This window comes from Mesoplodon mirus (genome assembly GCF_964341445.2).
Source record: "Mesoplodon mirus genome assembly, chromosome: 4".
In the NCBI taxonomy this organism is placed as follows: Eukaryota; Metazoa; Chordata; class Mammalia; order Artiodactyla; family Ziphiidae; genus Mesoplodon; species Mesoplodon mirus.
This window is the reverse complement of record NC_138979.1, coordinates 66,401,406-66,426,482: the sequence shown is the minus strand read 5'-3', so window position 1 is coordinate 66,426,482 and position 25,077 is coordinate 66,401,406. Positions and strand designations below refer to the sequence as shown.

The 25,077-nt window shown below is 36.9% G+C and overlaps 1 protein-coding gene across 1 annotated transcript in view; it reads right to left on the bottom strand.

Moving 5' to 3' along the window:
* Positions 1-24,729, bottom strand: part of ETFA (electron transfer flavoprotein subunit alpha) — an 84,767-nt gene extending 60,038 nt beyond the window's left edge. Inside the window, exons 1-8 of the mRNA XM_082618881.1 lie at positions 24,624-24,729; positions 11,334-11,480; positions 9,020-9,101; positions 8,844-8,926; positions 4,201-4,300; positions 2,995-3,105; positions 2,244-2,345; positions 942-1,010 (exon numbers count right to left, since the gene is read on the bottom strand). Coding sequence (XP_082475007.1) covers positions 942-1,010; positions 2,244-2,345; positions 2,995-3,105; positions 4,201-4,300; positions 8,844-8,926; positions 9,020-9,101; positions 11,334-11,480; positions 24,624-24,662 — 733 coding nt within the window. The 5' untranslated portion in view covers positions 24,663-24,729. The remainder of the gene's footprint in view (positions 1-941; positions 1,011-2,243; positions 2,346-2,994; positions 3,106-4,200; positions 4,301-8,843; positions 8,927-9,019; positions 9,102-11,333; positions 11,481-24,623) is intronic.
* Positions 24,730-25,077: the final 348 nt, after the last annotated feature.

The window sequence follows — 25,077 nt, the reverse complement described above, 5'->3', positions numbered from 1 at the left end:
TGGAGTGATGCGGCCATAAGCCCAGGAATGCCAAGGCAGCCTCTGGTAACTGGAAACAAACAGATTCACCCCCAGAGGGAGTGTGGCTCTGCCAACACCTTGATGTCAACACACCTGTGGCCTCTAGAGCTGTGAGAGAATAATTTTGCTTATTTTGTTCATTGCTTTCGCTTACCTCCTAAAATAGTGCCTGCCAAATGGCGGACACTTGATATATATTTCTTCAGTGAATGAATGAATGAATGCATGAATGAAATATCCTCAGTCAAATACCACCATCTAATTATAAAGAGTCAATATCCTGCCTTTATTCAGACAAAACCATAATTGTTTCTATGGGTACACATATTAGGTAATATAAAAGGACAGGAAAAGCTTAGAAAGTTATACACAAAACTCTCAAAAGGGGGAGAAGAAAACAGATATTTCTATAAAAAGAAGAATATATTCATGTAATGGTTGTATAATTAAAAACTAAAATATTTTTAGTTTTCTGATTTTTCAAAAAACATCATTCCATTCTCAATATACTTTTAATAACAAGATGTCTCTTCCCTATAAATTTAAAAAATAATGTTAAATGTTAATTTCTACTTGTATGAGAGATTTATGTTAGACCACCAATAAAGGGAAAAATAAGGCATTCCTGAAGTAGGCGATGAAGCTGACATTTAATTTTTTTTTAATGGAAAAAACTACTAAAATGTGGCAAATGTTAAGAGTGTCATATAAATAATAAAAAAGAACATGGACAACCTCTCTTCACTGAACACTATACCATTTACTTGGAGACTAAGAAAAACTGTTTCAGAGAGAAAAGTTGAAAACCAGAGAAAGCAAAAAATCTGCAGCTTTGAATGACTTATATACAAAAGAAATAATGAAGAAAAAATATTTCCAACGAAATGGGAACATTTTTCTACTATGGAAAGTAACTTTACCTGCAGCATGTAGTTGATCTGCCAAATCGTACAACAATTTAAAGTTCTCTCCACTCTTCAAACCCCGACCTCATTTAAAAAGATGAAAAAAAATATTGAGCAAATATAAACTCCATTCCATAAAAATTTTGAACTTTGTATACATGAGTGAATCTTCATATTACACAACTGCCATCTCCTCTATAAAGCCTTTCCTGAGTTCTCCCATGATACTCCTGTACTTCTCCTATAAAGCATTCAGCACTACTGTAATTAACTGGTTAACTAATGGTATAATCAGTCTTTAAAATCAGTCTTCCCCACTAGAAGAAAAATTCTTTCAATACAAGATCCTTACCTATCTTGGTCACTGCTATATTTAGCAATACTTAGCTGAACAACTGAAAGAAGTTATTATTTTCATGGAAGTCATTCCACTAGACTTTCAACTCCTTAAGAGCAAGAACAATCTGCCTTTTCCTCTTTGTTTCTTCAGCACTTTGCAATGGGCCTGGCAGAGAACATATACCCAATAAACATTTCTTTAAAAAATAAGTGAATAAACTAGTCAGATATACATTTTTTGAAATATTAAATTATTTCCTCTCAATGCCACTTGCAATAGGAGGCTGTTTGGAAGCTTAATTATTTCATTTGATGTTTAGTTTGTGAAGATTTTTAAATCACAGCAGTTATTTTTTTAAAAAGCCAGCAGGCTATAAAATGTAGGCCTTTTTGTTTGTTTCTTGGTCTTTTTTTTTTTTAAAGTAAGAAACATGACATACAAAAAGAAGCAAGTCTTGTGCAATATTAACAGCTTTGATACTAAATGCGAAAAAACTTTCAAAGAGTTATCCATAGAGACCTGGACTGCACTGGAGGTTTTTCAAAGAAGAGTGAAGGGTGGGAATCATACAACACAGCAAGACCTGGACTGCACTGGAGGTCTTTCAAAGTAGAGTGAAAGGTGGGAATCATACAACACAGCCCTGAGATTCCAACCAGTTCTTTCTGTGATTTCAGAAGTCAACCATACTCTTCTGAATAACACAGAAGTCAGTCAAAAAGACAAAGCTATGGAGTTGAGATTTGTACCATGCTCCCCCTAGTGCCAATGACACAGATTTGCAACAGAAAGTCCAAACTGTATTAAACTCATGATTTCATTTTCCTAATCGGTAAAATGGGACTAATACTCGCAACTTGCCTACTTCTTACATTTGAAAAAACACCTGTGCTCCTCTAAAATGAGTACTAATAAAAGCAAAGTATTTTACGTTTACATCATTTTTTAAAATTAATAAATTACAATATTCCACTTACCACCAGATACCACCACTTTGGCACCTGTTAGCTCTGGTCGATCGCTTTTTGTTAATTTCTGGTCAAGCCATTCTGATATCCCCACTGGGGAAGCACTTGATGCTGCATATATTGATACATATAATAAAACATAGAGTATGAATTCAAGTTCTACAGTAAAAAATATTTTTTAAGAGAAATACACAAAGAATTAATTCCAGGCAATTTAACTTTGTTAGTTACTGTGAATTTTTTATGCCACTAATTTCATTCTCTCTGATTTTATGAAAGACAACTAGATTCCAGCCTTCACCTCATTAGCTGTATGACTTTTGAGAAGTCATGTAACTCTCTGAGTCTAGCTATAAAACTGGAATAAGCCTCTCTCTATGGGGTTCAACAAAATACTGTATATGTTAAAGTATAACACCTTCCATAAGTTTACTATTATTAAATTATTCCATTATATTGAATCTCTATTATAACAGGCAACAGTGAGAGGGGAGTAAAAATCTTTACATCAACATAACGGATTAATCTTAATGCACCCCCCCTCCTACCCTTTTGATGTACACCAAAGCAAATATCCAAGGACCAAAAATGATATAAATATTTCTTATTTTTGTATAAACTTGGGAATAGTATTTAGATTGAGCTCTCAAACACTCTGCATTAGAAATTTAACTAGAAGCCTTCTCTTATTCTAATATAATGTCTGAGCTAAAAACCAAAAAACTGAAATAAATACAAACAAATTCAAATGAACACTCACCGTTTTCTAAGCTGGCACTACCTCCACTTGTCGCTGCAGCTTCAAAAGATGTTCCTCGGACAGAAAACACCTTCACTTTTTCATCACACTTCACTGTACATAAAGCATTTCCTGTAATACACATTTATTTTTAAAAAACCACCATGAAAGGCAAAAAACCTCCCAAATAGTCCTTTGAGGTTCAGAATTTACTTCACAAAGAGAAGGAAGAAATAACTGTAGACCAGTTACTTGTTTTCTACCTTTACTAAGTATAAGATTAAAGGACTATAACACTGAAGAAACATATCAGTGGCTCTCTGTATAACCTTGGATGTCTTTAAAAATAGAACAAGTGCTGACCTGCGTGGAAGAAACAAACTGGAAAAGGCAGTCACACTAATCAGGTACACTCTTCCTAAAAGGAATATAAACAAAAGCTTCCTTCTCCAAAAACAACATAATCAGTAACTCAACAACATGAGCTGCAACAACTTAATAAGAACGAAGCTACTATGCCTTGCTAAGGGAGGAAAATAAGTGAAAACATGATCAGGCGTAAAGGACAGGAAGTGTGATGCATCAAGACTTTTAAAGGATTTGAAACATTTCTTATGGATTAGCAATCACATTAAGAGTAACCTAAACTATGACCAAATATTTCCCTTTAAACACTACTAATGATGAAAGATCTGATTTGAGAATTGCCCATTTATACTGAAACGCACAACTTCGATCAGAAAGAACAGAGTTCACTGCCTTCTCCAGCCCCACTAGAGACCAGCGTGCTTAGCAAAAGATCAACTAAAGAGATACCAAAACGAATATCGTAATGCAGACGGAAATGAAGTAGAAGCAGCAAAGAAGACTGAAAATACTACTTTACAATAAAGATGTTAAAAAAAAAAAGAAAATACTACTTTAAAAAATAGAAAATTTTCTTTTCCAGGTGCCACTTACAAAATATACTAAATAGTAAATCTAACTTTTATTGATCACTGGAAAAATCTCACTCTGTACACTGAATGATCAGGAAGGAAAGAAATGTGTTCCAGATTTACCAGAGAGGATGTCATGTCATGGTCCAGTGGCAATTCTAAGACTAAGATTTTCCTCAGAAATCTTAAGATGGTCCATATTTCAAAATCCTGTCTTCAAGATTAATCTCTGCTTTTAAAGTTTTCAAAAATTTAACATACTGATTAATTATTTTCCTTGGGTACTCACCTGCATAAATGGTTCTCACAAATGTGTCGGGTGATTTGATTGCAATGATGTCAGAAATAGGGGCAACATCAAGTTTGGCTGCTATTCTGGGCAAAAGGTTCTAAAAGCAAAATAAGCAGTGAGTTACACACATACATGCTGATGGATGGCTATAAAGTTATCAGCAATAACATTCTCTAAATGGAAATTCTGTAGAAATTTTAATTTGAATATTTTATATTTCACATGCATCTTTAGACATACCACAATTTCAAGCACAACTTTTTGGAGAGTCTTTGAGCATAAGTAAGACTCGATGATTACTCTAACTACATTAAGAGTTTTATAGCAATAAACTACCTTAACTCAGTATGTTGAATTATGAGATAGGATATTTGCTTTAATGATCATCATTTATGAAGTGTGACAGTTATAGACTACTGAATTTAGATAATATAGAAAAATATTTAGAGTAGTAGTAAAATTCTCAAATACTGAGAAAGAACATACTTGTATATGTTTATTTAATGTACATGAAAGAAATAATTTCAAAGCAGACATTTTCATCTGTTTAAAAAGTGATGTTGCATTAAAAGATCAAAACTAACCTAAGTGTCCATCAACAGGGGATAGGTTTATAAATTATAGTTCATCCATATAATTTTAAAAAATGAGAAAAGTAAAGCACAATGCCTCTCCCTCTCTCTCTCTCTCTCTATATATATATATATATACACACACACATATATATCTCAACAAAAATTAATGTATGTGCTTTTCCTTGTATATGCATATAACATCTCTGGAATAGATACATGTGGTAACTTTGCTCCCACTAGCAGGGACCATTGGGCAAGCCACAATATTCCCAGGCCTTAGTTACTTCACCTCACAATGAGAGGAAGAGAATCTCTATGCTTCTACTCTAAATTTCTCTGACTCTCAGGCTCTAAAACAGAATCAGTTAGTGAAGAATGAATATCCATGCTTTCTAGACTCAGAGGTTCTCTTAGATGATGACACCATCTAAGTGTAATTTTAAAAGTGAAGTGTTGCTTTGATCACATAAATAGAAAAGGTGAATTCTACACTACTTTCTACAGAGAGCTTACTCCATGGCATCCCCTAAACTCAGTACATGATACTACCTCTAGCAGGCAAACTTTCATTATGACAGTACTCAAGTTCCTCTCCTCACTCCAACCCCAAACCCTCTCTGTTGCTCTAAGAATTCTCTCAGGATTATCCTCTAATCACTCCTTTATTCTTCATCCTCTTGCATGCATGTACAATTATACTATTTAATTGGCACTAACGTGTATTTTGTTTTAAAATACTTTTTAATATACATACTATATGACCCTCAACTAAATTTATAAAGCACCCTGAGAACAGAGGTTGTGTGTCTTCTGCTTCTTGTGTCTCTGCCCCGTATCTAATAAGCAGTTCTACATAAATCGATGCTAACAAGTGTTAAAAGCCTGAATCAAATTTCCTCCTGTTGCATCTGAAAATCTATAAAGATTTTCTAATTTTCAATCTATTGCTACCTAAAAGAGCTACTGAAAAGTACTGTAGTTTATAAATCCACAATTAGAAAAAATTAAGATTTCATAGGAAATAAAGGGCTTGGGAAAATAATTAAAATTCCATTAAACATAGCTCTAACTTGATAAATAAGAAGTTTAGAAGACATGTGCTTTTAAAAGAAACCAAATTTGTCAGCATTTAAAGCCTACTTCAGTAAGTAACTCTTTTCCTGAGCCACCTTCTTTAAATTGTTCAGGAAATACTGCTGGAATATTGTTACCTGGCTGAGCAGATTCTCTTACAAATTTTATGATATGCAGACTGTGCTTCTTTTTAAAGTTTTACAACTTTCTAAACTTGAAATTTAATATCTTTTGTACTTCTATTATCCCTTGTTTTATTTTAGCACTTCTTGAAAAAAAATTTACCACAGTACTTAAAGGCACACGTTTTTTCAGGTCTGATCTTCTGTCTGAATCTCCTAAGAGGATGGATGGTAAACAGATCTATTTCTACACTATCCAACAGGCTCAACCACATGGTTTCAGGGAAGGAGAGGCAATAACTAACACAGTTTTCTTTTGATGCACAAAAAGGTGACAGATTTTAAAATTCTAGCATACCAGTACAAAGGTGTGGTATCTTGAAAACACAATTGGTGAAGAACTGTTATACAGCCAATTGTTTAGCTTAATCTGATGGACTCTTCCTCATTCCAAATCCATTCAGAGGCTGCAGCAACAGCTACTACTATGTGACCTTTGTTCTCAAAACTCCCGTATGTCACAACATAGCAATCAAGGCTAGAGTATTAAAATCTAGCTAATCAGATACAACAAACACCCCTTCTTGGTTTAACAATCTGTTAGGTAAACTGTCATCACAGAAACTCGGACTTACGAAATTGTTTATATCACCCAACACAGAACCAAACTCTCAGAGATGGAATGGTCCATAAAGATCTTTTAGTTCAATGCTCATCTACAACAATCCAAAGTACAGTAGCTGGATGTCAAGCCTCTGACTTAATCATTTCCAAGGGAAGTGAAACCTGCCATAGAAAAAACCCATTCCATTTTAACATTTCTAGTTGGTAGATCATAGACATCACTTGGCCAAACTGCATCATTTTACATATCAGAAAACAGATTTCAGGAAGGTAAGTGACTAGCCCAGAGTCATATATCATATGTCATATATATAGAACCATCTTACTTAGCAATTACCAAACCCCACACAAAAATGGGAAAACTTATGATAGTCTGCAATGTGACAACCTAATTGTTGTCACATTGTTATTAGTAAAAGAACAATTATTGATTAAACTCATGTATTTACATTGTAGATTACAAATTCTGTTATTGCCTAGAAATTCTACTAATCTTAAAAGAAAAAATTTAATGAATTCAAAGTGATAATTGTGAGCTTAAAAACAAACTAGAGCAATTCACATGGGTGACAGTGCAAGATCCCTACATGTTTGCAGTGATTCACGTCTAGAAGCTATATTGCACTACAGATAAATATTCACAAACACTATTCATTTTGCAAGAAAAGAGATCAATGTGTTGGGAACTCACTGCTATTACCACTCGACATGGTTAGCTGATGAAAGAGCTTATATCTTATTCCCCAAACTCGTATTTAAAAATCAAATACAATTGTGAATGTAAAAGGAAAAAAAGTCAAATCAAGACAATTCAAAGAAGGAATTTAAATGACTGATAACTATATGAAAAGATATTTGATCTCACTATCAATGAGAGAAATGCAAAACTGTTAAAGATATGATTTTTCACACATCAGATTGGGGGGGAAATGTTAAAATGTACAATAGCAAGTGTTGGCAAGCTAGGCAACTGGTGGAGTGCAAACTGAGGCATCCCCTCATGAGAGCAATTTAGCAATATACATCAAAATTTTAAAAGCACATAGTCTTGACCCAGCTATTTCACTTCTAGACCTCTGTTCTAAATAAATACCAGCCCATGTATACAAAGGTATATACAAGGACGTTTCTTTACAGCAAAGTTTATAAATACAAAAAATTAGAAATAACCTAACTGTCCATCCTTGGCTAACTATGAAATATTATGCAACCATTTAAAAAATGAGATAGACACATTATGAGCAAATATTTTCAAGATATACTCTTAAGTGAAAACCACCAGTCACAAAACAATTCATGCTATACTATCCCATTCTAGAAGTTAAAAAAAAAATTGTACATCTATTATAATTTGAAAATCCACAGGAAAAGGCTTAAAAGAATGTACAACTATTAACACCAGTACTTTGGAAGAGGGAAGAGAGTTGGGAATAAGAAAGGGCAATTGTGATACCTTGCTCTGCATACTGCTTTACTGTGTGCATCTTTTATAATAAGAATGTATTTGCGTACAACTTAATTTACCATCTTTAAAGGTAAAAATAAAAACTACAAGCTGCAGCTTATTAAGAATGGGATAAAAGAAAAGGGAGCTAGAATAATACCCATGGTCACAGGGAGAGCAAGAAAGACCCACTGACAAATTCCTTCTCTTGGGCTCCCCCTACATTCCCCCTCCCTTTTTTTAAAACTTCATGCAGACCACGACCCATCTCATAGCTCATTCTTTCTTCAGACATATCACAATGCACATGATCAGATTACACCTTTCTCTACCCTAAGGATGTCTTCAGCCACCACACAGCCCTTCCCAAATCCCCCAAATAGATAAATTTGGCCTTTCTAAATATCCATCAGTCACTCAAACAAAGCCATCTCTTATAATGGGTTACTAATATAAATGACATTGACACAATGAGAAAGTTCAACATTGTTTTTAAAGTAAAATAATTTTTTTAAATAGTTTTCTCCATAACAAAATCTGAAAATCTGGAAGAGGCATTCTAATAAATTATGATGAAATCTTGAAAGAACAGAGTTCTCTCTGTGACAAAATGGAAAGCCTGGAGATAGCATTTTCACAGAAATTATAAAATCTTGAAAGAATAAATTTTAGCAAAACTATCACATTAATTCTGAAAGCCAGGATTAGCTATCTAAACAAAGTCTGTTGTACATTTTCAGCACAATGAAATCTAATGCTTCCAAGCAGTGACATCAGATTCCACAGTCTCAATCTTCTCACCTTTCCAAAGGCAGATGCTCCAGCACAGATGTGTGTGTAATTAAACTGCTTCTGAGTTGCCAAAATCAATGGTGTCAGTTCCTCTGAGAATTAAACACATTTGATAAACACATTTTATATTATTTTATTTATTTCATAAATTCATAAACTTATTTCTTTCCACTGGAAAAACTCACCTGGAAGGAAGCCTTTGTACACATCATGCTGAGCCACCAGAACTTTTGCTACACCTGTTACTTTGCAGAGATCTTGTGCCACCTGCGAATAAAAGAGTTTTCAATTATCCATCTAACAGAAAGATACTGACAGAGCCACCACTACAATTATCAACAGAGCATAAAATCTTAATGGTCAACTGTAAAAACTGTTCTTATGGGAAAAAGGACTACTTGGGAATTTAAAAAAGTATTTAACAAAGAAAATCTTAAGCCAATTGATCTTACTGTCCACTGACCTTAAACAAAAATTCCTGCCTTGAAAAAGAGAAGTACTAATTGATAAACCAAAATCAACACAGCTGTCTACTCCAATTTAGTTGTACATTGTGCTCTTTCCTTTCACTCAGTGCAAATGTAAATTCATCATTTTAGAAATGGTGAAAATGAAGCAACAGTTAGATTCTCTCACAATAACAACACAGCCAATACACTTCAGACTCAGGGTTCCTAGAGCTAAAGAACAGGAGTTAACCACACTGATATACAGACTACTGCACTTTATCTGGCAATAATAATTTCTGCTGATTTTAAAATTAGTGAGTGAATCTGGGCAATAAAGAAAATCTTATATAACAGTCCCCTGTGAACCACTGAGTTCCTACTCACTGACATATATTTATCTATGATGAAGCAAAATATTTTGTATTTGAAATCCTCATTTCTTCTGTTTAGAATCAGGCTGGGGTTCTGGGAAAGCTTTTTGACCACTCAGACTTCCTGTATACAGAAGGCAATTAGAATTCCTTCTTTTAAATCTCTTTAATTACAGCATAACTAGTTTCTGCTTTAGGAGAAACATGGTAATCATATTATGGTCTACTGTCTTCTTGTTTACCTCCATGCTGATTCACTGAGGTGTAGGCATAAAATGCTGTGCCTCCTGTCCCCTCCCTTGATGGAGGGTAAGATTGCAACAATATTCACTGAAGAAAGAACGCAGTGCAAAAGCACCTCTTCTGAATCAAGTGTTCACTGGAAGACAATCTTGTACTATCAAAACCATCTTTTTAAAGAAAAAAAAAACAGCAAAAACTTCAGGCACTACACAGAAGAGTCACTTGCTGTTTATGACAGCTACAGAAAACAATATAAAACTGAAATATGCCTAGGCTATTAACAGTCTCTATATACAGGTACTGATTGTTTTTCTTTAAGATTAAAATGTGACACGACAATAAAATTGTAACTGAAGAAAAGATGATTTGTTTTGATCTTTCTCAAAATAATGTAAATAAAATAGCATCAAATATTTTTAAGTCATATTAGAATAATTATTTAAAATCACAGCAAAATAAATAATCAAATCCAGAACTAGTATATCTGAAAGTAGGGCAACCAAAAAGATAGCTTAGCTATATCATCATACATTGTGGTTAATAACTATGTAAGACTCAACAAGTGTTAGCAGGATTTTGGTAAAGAAATCCACATAACCGCAAACCTGCTTGAATACATTCTTTTAAGATACCAATTTCACGTAAGAATATGGACAGAAACAACACTAACATTCTGAACCTGCATTACATCACATGCTCTGCAACAATGCCATTTAATAAAAAATGAATTAAATCCTCTAAAAAGAAACATGCTTTATTAGGGATTTCTTCCTCTGAGGTCCAAGCCCCCAGCTGTACAATTGGCAACTCCTGTATAGTGAGAGGGAACGGGCGGCTCAAGCTGGGTAAGCTTAATTGAAGCACACTTTCAACTACACTACAGCCCAGAGGTACAGACTCTGCATACCACATTAGAGCTCCTTTCCAGGGGGTTACTTTACAAAGCTGTCACTGTCTTATTTCAACAACAACCAAAATGAAGAACACCTTTTAGTAGCAGCTATAGTTTAGAAAGCATAATACTTACATTTGAATTCTTACACCAATTAAAAATTAACACCCATGATACTTTTTCCAGATTTACCACTTACAGGAACTAAAAGCAATTAGCAAGCATATTCATCAACACAAAAAAGGGATCGGCTATTAACCTCTAAGGGGACTCAAATATTATCACTCTACTTGGTACCTGATGGTACATGATGGTGCCAGTGGAACTAAATTAAGTATTCTACCTCATTTCAAAAGATAAAATGCCTGGTGAGCAAACCTTTTAGTTCCTTTTTTCACACATAGTAACGGTTGTGACATTCAGCATTTAATGAGGATCAGAGACCAGTTTGGGTTACAGTCCTCAGCATAATTCTCTGTCTCCATCTTTCCCTGTCTCTTGATGGAGATTATATTTGCTATGGTTGACCTTAAAAATTTCTCACCTTGTCACATTTGGTTCCAGCTACTAAACAGGACACTTCACCTCCAAGACGTGTGGCTGCAGTGATGGTATTTAATGTAATGGGTGCTAGGGTATCATTTCCATGCTCAGCTATTACCAGGGTACTCTGAAATCGTAGCAATGAGGCCTAAAAAGAGAAAGAAAAAAAGGAAAAGAATGTTGTAATACAAACTTTATTTTTACTCTAATTGATAAGCATGTGTGCTTTAAAGAAAACTGTATGCAATATTCAGTTTTATAAATGTATTTATAAAATACTTGCTCAGTAGCAAAAATTGGGGCTGTGTCTATCACTCTATTACTGATAGTCTTACCTAATAAAAACAGAAAATACAAATTAGTATTCTACTGTTAGAAAAAAAATTTTATTATTTCCAAGCAACTTTCCCACTAATCTATGTTCAATAACAAACTGATAAATGTATCTATATTTAAAATCCTTAGAACACATTAAACAGCAAACTAGGAATCAACTACTACCAATTACATTCACTTGCAACAATACTGCTAAACAGTACAGTATATCTAGAAATAATGATTATGAAATCAATTACTAAAGTTCTGTTGCTTCAGGCAAAATGAATTTAATACCAAAATAACTGATAATGTAAACCTGCCTTTAAAATACAATACTACGCAGCAATTTTGATAAAGTTTCAATTGTCCAAATATGCTTCCAACTTCAAAAAAGGAGCTTTTGGACAGTATCTTGGAACCAACTAATATCCATCCATAGCTACTGTGGACTATCAAGAGACCACCAAATAGTTCATGGTCATTTGAAATAATTTCAAACACCAGAAACACAAAGATGAACAAGAATGGTCCCTGCGCTCAAAGTTTTCAAGAGAAATTAAGACTTGTTCACATACAATTATAAGACAGAATAGTTTTCAATTAATGAAGAGAGCCAAAATGTTGGCAGCTGCCGATCATGAAGCAGAGAATCAAGAGGAAGAATGGAAGGAAGTTTAGGTATTCCTGTCATGTGAAAGGATAAGGAAGCACACCACAGGCATGAGGAAAGGAGAAAATTTTGGAACTATCCTTGTGGAAAATGGCAATGAGAAATGAGAAAAAGAGGCACTGATGATCAAATGTCATGGTTCTGTGGCTTTGAATTCAGCAATAATCTTCAGATCTGGAGTTGGAATGAACAAAGCAGAGTGTAAAATGTACCCAGAGCTGGAAATTTACAAAGAGGGTATGCATGAAGGGAAGCCAGGTACAGGACTATAATGCTGGTTGCACAACTAAACTGACAAAATACATATTTTTTGTTTACTATATTGTATATATCAATTGCTATATTCTTCACCTTTTTATTAATATATGGGCATATCAGTTCAACTAGTTTCCATAATCATTTGGGTTATTAGTAATTTTTTATTATATTTATATAATATATATTATTATATTTATTATATTTATTTATTATTATAAACAATGCAGAGATGAGCATCCTCATAGCCAAAGCTCTGCACTCAACAGATGAGAGTTCCTTTTAGTCCAGTAAGACCTTTTTGACTGAAACTTAGCCAGGTTACTCTACCTGCTCTGCTTCCACGGATGACTAAGTCAGATTCTGTGCAACCTTCAACAAAATAGGGCCCTTCTTCCCCTAAGCCTCCTACTTCTACCACTGCAACCCCTTCCTTCTCCTCAGCCCTCTAAACCCCCTCTATCCTTGATGAACCTAATCCCAGAGCTGGGGGCCAGAGACTGCAAGGCAAGACTTCAGGGGCAGAAATGCTTCCAGAGCCACAGAATGAGGATGGAAAGAGGAAGAGGACAGCACTGAAGAATATGCCAGAGGAAGGAATTGCTGCATTGTGTATCAGTGGATGACATTTAATGTCTTTTTTCCTCCCTTTCTGTTTACTCAAAGGGAGCAAGAAAAGGGGAGAAAATTAGACTTTTGTTTTTGCCAAATCAAGTCGTTGTTTGTATAACTTTTCCTTTTTTACGATAAAAAAAATTGCCTTCTCACGAGAGGTGAAATTCTTTATGGTTAAGGTTAGAAATCTTTATGCACTTCTTAAGATTCTCTTCTTATGACAAATTCCTAGGAGTGTTAGATCAAGAGATAGACACATTTTCAAGGCTTTTAATACAGATTGATGCAAACTGTTCTCCAGAAAAGTTGTAGCAATTCACAGTTCCTGGGATGGCATGAAAGTTCTTAGAAGACAAACACCATGCCTCTTTACTTTTGTATCCCCATAGTCTAAAACAATGTTGTTTCCAATATACATCTGTAGAATTATACAGTACTTCTTCTTTAATCAGAAGAGCACAATATCTTGTAAAGGACTTTGTAATTAGGACCCAATGGCATAATTTATGATTTAAATCACATTTCACAAGAATTGCCAGTAACAAACTATTTATTACCAATATATATCAGACACCATATTTTTGATTATGCTTCACACCTCATTTGCCATAAAAATTATGAGTTTTTCATCACCATTTAAAGAATAAATCCAAGATTTGGTGGCAAAAGGCCCGTATTTGCTATAAATTATAGTTCTAACATAATATAAATTAGGTAGTGTCCTAAGGAATTGTCAAGCCTTTTAGAACTTCCAAGGGATCACTGCATATTCTTTCTAAAAGACTATTCAAAATTAAATTTATCAGGATAAACAACTAAAGAATATACATAAGGAACTACTCAGTCCGTCTATCTGATCAATCTTTACTAAGTACTACATATATCATAAGGCACTCCATATTACTTTATCAATTGACTCCTTTATAGTTTTTTTAATACTACGCTTTCTTCTAATTCAATGTTCCATCTTCTATTTCTCAGATACCACCTAAAGAGAAGCTGCAGCATCTAAACATGGTTATGTAGCTTAATTCAGCAATAACAGCTGTGTGCAGCCTACAGCAGAAGAAATTGGTCTGTGACCTTTAAAATGTTATTCCTCAATCCAGAGCTCAGTTTCTTCATCTTCAAATTGAAGGAGACAAACTAGATCAATGGTTTTCAAACTATACTCCATCCAGGGAGGCACCTCAGGAACCACCGCATAGAATAAAGTAAGAACCAGGCAGGTAGGGCTTCCAGAATGGTCCCCAGCTTTGCTTTAACCAAATTAACCAAACTAATATTATAGAGCCCTGTACTAAGATAAAATTGTATTTAAAATTCAAGAAACCTCTATGATGTAGGTACCATTATTATCCTGACTTTACAGATGAGGGAATTGGAGCTTAGTGGCTACATAGCTAAGAAACAGAGCCAGGTTAAAGTCCAGGTAGTTGGACTCCAGATTTGGGGTTTTTAATTACCAGCTCTCATCAAAGCACCATCATTTTTAGCTGTTTTATATATGGGTCATTCCTGTAATATTTCACTTAGCAAATTTTCTCTTGTTTAAAAAAAAATAGCACTGGTCAAAAAGAAACAGAAAGATGATATCAAAGGCCTCTTTTCCAGCTCTAAAAATTCTGTAACCCTAAAATCCCATTTTAAATAGAAGTGGCATAGAATATCACAAAAGATACAAAAAACACTGCTACTTAAATTAAAATTAATTCATGCAGACCAGTGCCACCATAAATTCTTGGTCATCAACCTTATCTGGGCCCTCTGCCTGGCAATGTTTCTATGACATCCTTGTTGGCATTCTCACTCACTCTCCACAGCAACTATTTCCAATATCCCCTTCCGACATTTTTCAAACTGCCAACATAGTCTGCTCCTTACTCTCAGAAGAAAGCCTCACTTCTTACTTCACAATGAAAACTGAAGCCATCAGGAGAGAACTGCTTCCCCTTCCTGATAGCCAACATAGAAATTCCCGCCCCTGCTCTATCACAGTAGAAGCTGCTGCAGGTCCTTCCTCCTGGATCTGATCCCTTCATCTGGACTCTGGATTCCATCCTCTCAAACCTAGTCAAACACTTCATTCTGTAATCACCTCTCAGTAACGTTTCCAACCTCTCCCACCTCTCCCTTCTCCTTCCCGTCAACTTTAAAACATGTTTGAAGCTCTCCCAATTTTAATGAAACCCAAAATTAAAAATCCATTATCCCACCTTTCACTCCAGCTAATTCCTCATCTCCCATACACACCTCAACTACTGTACTTGTATCCTGGCTTCTGCACTCACCAAAATTACCAACAAATACTTTTCATGCTTACTTCTTCTCTCAAAATGTGTGAAATTACTGACTAGTCCATTCTTACTTCCATTGCTTAATTTATAATTTATCATCTATATAAAAATGACAGATATATAGACAGAGATAGAGGTATCAAATCTCTCTCCTAAGTGCTAGACCTATATAATTAGGTTACACCTGCATATCCAATTGCTTAACTTGTCTCATCAATCACTCACCGACTCAGCAAATCCAAATCTTAACTCACCTTTCCCTTGATCCTCCAGCCCCCTCCCATACTGCTTCTCTGGAGTTCTACAGGGGATGCACCACCCCCTAACAAGTTGCCCAAACCATGATCTGAGAGTCATATTTGGGTTTTTCCCTCAATTCTCACAGCCAATCAACCACTAAAGCTGTAACAATTCTTCCTTCTAAATATAGTATCTCCTAACTCCACTCACTTCTCTCCATCTTTAATTCCACTACCTAGTGCAGGCCATTAACCCTCTCTTATTACTCCAACTGACTCCCAAACCAACTTTGCTCCCCTCCAATCCATTTCTCTCAGTGATCTTTCAATGATAAAAATCCAACATGTTATTCTCCTGCTCAAACAAGTCAACTGCTTCCTGCCTCCTTAGGATGTGGTAAACTAGACTCCTTAGATTGGCTTACCAGGCATTTATTCTATGGCCTGATCTACCTCCCTAGCCATATATCTTTTGCTCTATTTATAACTTACTTTCGGATACTTGAACTTGCCCTGCTCTCTCTGACCTTTAGCCTGTCCTCACATTGTTCCCTCTGACTTAAGGACCTCTTCCTCTATTACCGGATTAGCTTTCAGTTAATCATCCTTAGGTTTTCTGCTTAAATGCCAACCCCTCCAAGAAACTTTTGTACAGTGTTGTGGTAAAGAGTACAGGCTCTAGAGCTCCCCTGCCTGTTCTTGTTTTTTGTTTTTGTTTTTAAATTTTCTGGCTGCACTGTGCGGCCTGCAGGATCTTAGTTCCCCAACCAATGATCGATCCTGGGTCCGGACAGTGAAAGTGCAGAGTCCGATCCACTGGACAGCCAGGGAATTCCTGCCTGGGTTTAAATCCCACCTCCACCATTACTTCTTTGTGCCTCAGTTCCCAGATCATAAAATGTAGATGATGATAACAACAGTAATAATCTCAGAGTTGTTGGGAGGATTAAATTAGTAATTGTAAAATAAAGCTCTTGGGATAGTTCCTGGAACATAATAAATGCTCAATAAACGTTAGCATGAAAGCTTCCGTGGATCTCCTCCAACTGGTTAACTTTCCTAGCACCAACACAGTACCCTGAATCGACTTCATTACAGCACTTGACTACACGTACCTGATTACTTTGTCTTCCCTTCTTGATTTTGAGTACAGAGGTCATGTCTGGTTTTCTCACCGCTACAACCCCAGCTTCTACTTCAATGTCTAGCACAGAGTAGATGTCTAATAAATGAGTTGAACATTGCTTCTAAAAACTTCTTCATCGAAAGGATAACAAGCCACAGACTGGGAGAAAATATTTGCAAAAAAAATATCTGATACAGGACTGTTATCTAAAATACACAAAGGACTCTTAAAACTCAACAATAGGAAACAAACTGATTTAAATATGGGCAAAAGTTCTGAATAGACACCTCACCAAAGGAAATATACAGACGGTACGTAAGCACACGTAAAGATGCTCTACATCATATGTCATTAGGGAACTGCAAATTAAAACAAAAATGAGATACCACTACACATCTATTAGAATGGTGAAAATCCAAAACACTGACAACACCAAATGTTGGTGAGGATATGAAGTAATGGGAACTCTGGTGTAAGTTCAAAATGGTACAGCCACTTTGGAAGACAGTTTGGCATTTTCTCACAAAACTAAACATACTCTTGCCATACAATCCAGCAGTCACACTCTTTGGTATTTACCCAAATGAGTTGAAAACTTACATCCACACAATGGGACTTCCCTAGTGGTCCAGCGGTTAAGACTTTGGACTTCCACTGTAGGGGGGTGGATTCCATCCCTGGTCAGGGAACTAAGATCCCACATGCTGTGTGGTGTGGCCAAAACAAAACTTACGTCCACACAAAAACCTGCACACGGATATCTATGAAAGCTTTATTCATAATTGCCAAAACTTAGTAGCAATCAAAACGTCCTTCAGGGGACTTCCCTGGTGGTGCAGTGGTTAAGACTCCGTGCTCCCAACATGGGGGCCCAGGTTCAATCCCTCGTCAGGGAACTAGATCCCACATGCATGCCGCAACTAAAAGTTCAGATGCCACAACTAAGGAGTCCGCAAGCTGCAACTAAGGAGCCTGCCTGTCGCAACTAAGGAGCCCTCAAGCCACAACTAAGGAGCCCTCGAGCCGCAACTAAGAAGCCTATCAGCCACAACTAAGGACCAGTGCAACCTAATTAATTAATTAAAAAAAAAAAAGTCCTTCAGTAGGTGAATGGATAAACTGTGGTACCACTCAGCAAATGGAGTACTAGTCAATGCTTTAAAATTAAAAAAAGAGCTATCAGACCATGAAAAGGCATGGAGGAACTGTAAATGCATATTACTAAGTGAAAGAAGACAGTCTGAAAATGCTACATACTATACAGTTTGACCAATGTGACATGCTGGAAAGGAAGAGCTATGGAGACAGGAAAAAGATCAGTAGTTGCCAGAGGTTGGCAAGGAAAGGGCAGAGCACAGAGGATTTTAGGGCAATTAAACTATTCTGTATACTATAACAGTGGATACTTATCACTGTACATTTGTCAAAACCCATAGAATGTGTAACACCAAGAGTGAACACTAACGTAAACTATGGATTTTGGATGATAATGATGTGTCACTGTAGGTTCTTCAATTGTAACAAATGTACCACTCTGGTGCAGGACATTGATAGTGAGGGAGGGAAGAAGGGGTAATATGGGAATGCTCTGTACTTTCTGCTCAATTTTGCTATGAACCTAAAACTGCTCCAAAAAATAAAGTCTATTTTTAAAAAATCTTCTGTTGCTTTAAAAACATCCTTTTAAACTTCTACTTTATACACTGAGCTATAAAAAAATAATTTTAAGACTCTAGATTAGTTACTCCTCAAGGTTATTCATTTGAACCACAGAAAATGATGCGAATAACTGTTTTCTTGATTCTCCTGAGAATGAACATAGCTAGGACCATTCCAGATTCACAGGTAAGAAGTTATTTCATTACATACAGTGAATGCTTAAGGATTATAAATGTTTGTTGCCACCTTACACTTAGATCTTCCTTTTGTGTGTGTGGGTGTGCAAGAAGGTTTATTGGGGAGTAGTACTCTTGAGGACGACACTCAGGAGGCATCAAGGAAATAGAACTGGGCAGTGGAAGAAGCTGAACTGCAATGTTGCAGTGCAGTCACTACAAAGCTCTCGGCTGATCTCACAAGGAACCCTGGAACTAGGATGGCCCTTCAGAGTTGTCCAGAACTGAAGCAAGGGGGCCACAGACTTTGCGTGGTTTTTTTGGGTTTTTTTTTTAAAGAATAATCAAACTAACATGACTGACGCGTTCTTTTATTTCTAATTCAACCCTGGAAATAACGCCATGTTTTTAAAAAAAGCAAGATATGATCAAATAAGAACACATACAATATGTACAGAATTAAAACAATGGTAAACAGGTGATTTAAGATAGCCAAAACTCAAAAATGAAGTGGCCTTTTTATCTAAAGAAAATCCTTCACCCTTACTATTTCATCAGCCAATAACAACAGTTGTAAAGCACCTTAATTTACAAAGCAATTTCACAGGTTTCTCTAGCCCCCTGACTAGATTAATCCTCTCCCCAATTACATATTCCCCTAACACCCTATACACCTTTCTGTCACAATGATCACACTTAAAATAATGTGTTCAATATTTGTCTCTCCCAGTCTGTTTGCACCACGTGGGCAGGGACTAGGTCTGTCTCATTCTCCACTGTGAACTCGGTATCTATCTGTGAGCGTGACACATAGTGGGCATTCAATGAATGTTTAGTGAAAAGTTTCCCCCTAAATGATCAAAAACTAAAAAAGCAACCATTTTCCTCTCATTGATAATTTAATTATCTAAGCAGTTAATATGTGTATCTACCAAGAACAGTAGGCAAACTTGCTAAATCCCTAAAGAAATACCCCATCATCCTTTTACAGAACTTATCTAGACTACTAACTAGACTTAGTTCCAAACAGTAAAATGTGAAGTTTTTTTCTGCATACCTGCCACATACCCTTGTTAAGTTGACTGGTCTTAATGAGACAGTATTCTTGAAGATAGGGTTAAAGGGGTCTTCATCCTCTCTCCACCCTTTCAGAGCCAGACTTCTTGACAACAACGTCCTTAAGCATAAACTCTGCTGCCTCACCTCACTCTTTCTCCCTTACTCACAGCAAACCAGCTTTCACTTGCACTACAGCACGGAATCCAGTCTCTTCAAAGTCACCAACAACCTGGGATAGCTAAGTCCAGTGAACACATTTTGGCCCTTCTCTTATTCAACCTTAACAGTTCTGACACTGTTTTTGCTTTTCGGTGTTTTTAGGAGCAACAAAGGAGATTCACTGCTCAGGTGCTCCTGCTGTGCCTTTAACTGTGTGTTCAGGTAGTAAACTACCACGGGTGTTAGAAGGAAAAAAAAAAGTCGGACTCTAACTCCCTACTGTACAAACCCACTCAAAACCTAAAGTAGTAAGAATAAGTTTAATCTACCTCCCCCACCTTTGAAAACTAAGTGGGGTAATGGTAAGGGGGTGAGGGTCATTTTGCTTAACTCAAAAATTAAAAAGCAGGAAAAAACTATAAAATCTTTCCAACTTCTACTGAAAAAGATAAATAATATATAGTTAAAGTTACCCATCCCTATTTTAACATATATTTTGTAATTTAAAAATGTATATTACATTTCTGTACTTTAACCTCCTTAGTAATAAAATAGGGTAGCTTTTAATCATGACCAGAAATGTCATATGACATTGATTATATTATTAAAAACAGTCAATTTACTTCACTTTAAAAACAGACAAGACCCTTAAGTAGACGGCAGGAAGCATAATTTTATGGAATTCCCCTTATGCAATAAAATGTTTTAGTACCACATCAAACTTGGCTTTCTTCTTTCAAAAGAAATTAAAATTTGCATGTGAATTACAGAGTTCAATCTCATTCATCAATGATAGACCGTGGACTCTGAAAAATGTCATGTTCCTTCATACCAGTTTCAGAGCTTCTGAATCAAGGTAGATATGCCTCCTGTCTGGCAATGAATATAGTAACAGGAAGACTCAAATAACCTTGAAAAGTGTTGCTTCACTCTCCATGTAAAACATGTCTTTGGTATCTTAGTCAACAAATCAATTTCAAATGCAAATGAGTAAAATAATACTAATAATTCAAATCAATAACCCTGCAAGAATGTTAACTACCTGTTTTCCTCTTATTGTGTTCCCCAGCTCTTTATTGTAGATGGAAAACTTTCATTAACAGATAACATTGAGGACCACCCCCACACACACACCAAGAGATGAAGGACTTTGCTCAAGGCCACAAATAAATCAAAATGAAAATGGAATTTAGATACCAAATGCGAGTCATTTAACTTACATTCTAACAGTTTAAGGTATCTTTTTTTTTCACTAGTTGCAATAAATTTACCATCTTAACCATTTTTAAATGTACAGTTTAATAGTGTTAGCTATATTCACATTATGATGTTAACAGTTTAATCTTTTAATAGATAAATCTATTATTAAAAATATGGTTTTGTAGAAACGTATCTTCCTGAATTTACTCATGGTTAGCTATAGAACAATTTATTTAAATTGCTAGAGTGGAGATTCAGATAACTCATTTTGACTTTATGGTATCATAAATATAAGTAAACAGGAGCCAAACTGAAGGGACTTGCACTTTAGAAATCTGTGACAACTTGAGCACCAAAACATTTAAGAGTAGTAATGGATGAAGTAACCTACTGAATGAAGTAAGGATCCATGATTCCATAAATAAATACATCAATAAGCAAGAAGGAAATGTTCTTTCTTATAATAATACAAAGCTAATAAAAGTAGAAGGAATGGACTTCTCTGGTGGCGCAGTGGTTAAGAATCCGCCTGCCAATGCAGGGGACACGGGTTTGAGCCCTGGTCTGGGAAGATCCCACATGCCATGGAGCAACTAAGCCCGTGCGCCACAACTACTGAGCCTGCGCTCTAGAGCCCACAAGTCACAACTACTGAGCTCACGTGCCACAACTACAGAAGCCCGCACGCCTAGCGCCTGTGCTCTGCAACAAGAGAAGCCACTGCAACGAGAAGCCCACGCACGGCAACGAAGAGCAGCCCCTGCTCGCCACAACTAGAGAAAGCCCGCGCGCAGCAACGAAGACCCAACGCAGCCAAAAATAAAATAAAATTGATTAATTAATTTTAAAAAAAGTAGAAGGAATGATGAAATTAGAAAAATCACTATTTTACATCACAGTACTCATTTCTCAGGCAAGAATCATCAACAGATAAGACTAATGGGTGAAAGTCTGATGAGAAACAGAAGAGTTACATAGTTTCAATGTATCTCTCCACAAATTAGTTAAAAATCACGAACGGATGAGTAGTAATTTGATAGTGGAGAAACCTGCTGAACACTTTAGCCAAGTAATTAACATCACCAATAATGGGATAAACCAACATTATGAGCCTCCTAATATGATGCACTGAGAACACAATACCACTTCTGTGATACTCCTGCCAGTACATAACCTGAAACTAATCAGAGGAAACACCAGACAAACCTAAATCGGGGGACAGTCAACAAAATAGAAGGCCTGTACTCTTCAAAAATGTCAATGCCATCAAAGCCAAAGAAAGGCTGAGGAGTTTTCTAAAAAAGACTGAAGAGACATGAGAACTAAATGCAAGGCATGATCCCAGAGTATCCCAGACCAGAATAAGAAATACTGCTACAGATGCAAACCATTACATACAGAATGGATAAACAAGGTCCTATTGTAGAGCACAGGGAACTGTATTCAGTATCCTGAGATAAACCATAATGGAAAAGAATATAAAAAAGAATGTGTACACACACACACATATATAAATGAATCACTTTGCTGTACTGCAGAAATTAACACACTGTAAATCAACTATACTTAAACTAAAAAACAACAATAAAAAAATACTGCTATAAATGAGTAACAATTGGTAATACTTGAGTAATATCTACAGATCATAGTATTGTATCATTGTTAAACTTGCTGATTTTGCCAATTATACTGTGATAATGAAAGATGAACCTCCTTGTTCATAGAAAATATACTGAATTATTTAGGAGTATAGAGCATGTCTGCAACATACATATTATATCAGAAAAATAATATGTATATATGAGGAGAGAGAAAGCAAATGTGCCAAACTGTTAATAGCTGGTGAAACTCAGCAAAGGGTTTTGAGAATTCTTTATACTATTCTTGCAACTTTTCTGTAAGCTTGAAATTTCTAAATTTTTCAAGTTAAATATGTATGTGTATTTATGTAACCATTTTACAAGTGTTCCCACCGTTTTCCTATACCCTTGAAATGCAAATCTCTCAAATGTTCTTAATGACTTTAGAGGAGCTACTCTACTTAGCATGACTTCAAACCCTGAAAATAAAGTCAAGGTCAAAGTCTTTGGCAAACCACAGAAAAGATTTGGAAATACTGCCTATGTATATTGGCAGTGTTTATAATGACTTAAGCTAGTCATTCCATTTTTTTCTGGTAGTGCTACAAAATAACTGAGTCCTAAATTCCCCCTCCACAACTATTTCACTTATGCCAGACTTCTAACCTGTCCACATAACTACCTTCCAATTACTGTATAGGTAAGAATCTGGCTCTGATACCTGGAACTTTGCCAAATCCATGACTTTAACTTTTTTATGTCTGAGTCATCTGAGGAAAATTTCTGGGGAAGACTGAACACTGACCTGAAGGATGTGGGTTTGAACTTTGAGTGTATGGGGGGGCGGGGGCGGGGTGGGGTTGGGCTTTTGTTTTTTAAGGGGACAAGAGTACATAAGAAAAGGGCCTACAGATATCTAGAAATACTGCCAACTATGTTTCAGGGAGAAAATCCCAGCGGTGGGTACGAAAACATGCATGCACAAGAAAAATTGTAGAAAAAATACAAAACGTCAGGAAAGTTTCTGACCCAAGTTTAGCAATCTTGTCACTTAACCATCAGAATATCTACAGAATCAACAATATAAATGGTTACTTGACTTGTAATTGGTCAATCTCCAAATACTACTGACCCAAATACTACTGTCCCATTGCATTAGGACAAACACATATTTTCTATCAGTCTTTCTCACAATAGCAAAATGTGGTAAACTCATGATTTGTAACTAATGAAAGCATCAAAAACTTACCGCTACCAATAATCGTTCCCTAGCTATTTAACCAGCAATCTGCTGGTTTAAAAGCAGGTCAGCTTGTAGTAAAAAGACGCCTGCCTTTCAAAACTGGCTACAGCTGTCAGTACAATCACCTAAACGCAGCACTGCCCCATTAGCCAGAGAGCAGAACAAGTTTCCAAAACCACATTGCCCCTCGCTCGCCCCAGCACTTGACAGTGAGTGGATTCGAAGAGCCGCAATGCACCCAGGGAAAATGTTTAATTCTTCCAGAAACGTCACCTTCCAAGCTGAATTCAGGTTTTAAACTTTTTCCAAGAGGACATCCCGGCGGCGACATTTTCCTCCCTCGGGTGAAGATTCCCCGGGGACTCAGCTGCTCGCTCCCCAACAAAGGTGGAGAAACTGGCGGCCTGTCAGTGCTGGAGGCTGGGAGAGGGGCTGGGAAGAAGACGGGGAGGAGGAGGGGCAGCGGGAGCGCAGGTTCAGTACTCTGACCTCTGACCTCGACCCCCACCTGGCGGCCCGGAAGGAGGCAAGGGAAGGCCCCAGCACTTTGAGCCCGGGCCCCAGGCCGGGTTGGGCCTGCCAGTGAGAGGGCCAGTCAGGTCCGGGGGTGGCGGTGACCTTCGCCCAGATCTTCACAGGGACAGCAGATCGAGGCTGGACCGTCACCGGGCTCGACCCTTCCCGCCCGGACTCACCGCCCGCCGGAGCTGCCCAGGAGCCACCGCTCGGAACATGGTCACTGCACCCGTTCGCTTCACACTAGCCGAGAACGTACCCAACTGCACCGCCTCCGCTAGTCACCGTAACGCTCGCGAGACTCGGGAACGAGAGCGGACGCCCCGGCGAGGAGAACGAGCTCGCGGTTTCTGCCTGCCTATTGGGCGGTCGCGCAGCCAATGGGGACGGCGGAAAGTTAGGGGCTGGACTTGGGAGTGGGGCAAAGGTGAGGCTGTTAACTAGGAGACGTAGGCTGAAGCCAGGCTAAAGAAAGACCCGGGCAAAGCGGTCAAACTGCCGACGACCGTTACCCAGACTGTCTGCCAGCCCCAGTGTGCAACGCTTGTTGGACCGAACTTTCCCACTGAGCTGATGACGTCACTGTCCTGGCTTCCCAGACCTCTGGACGAAGTTCACCTCTCTCACTCTAAT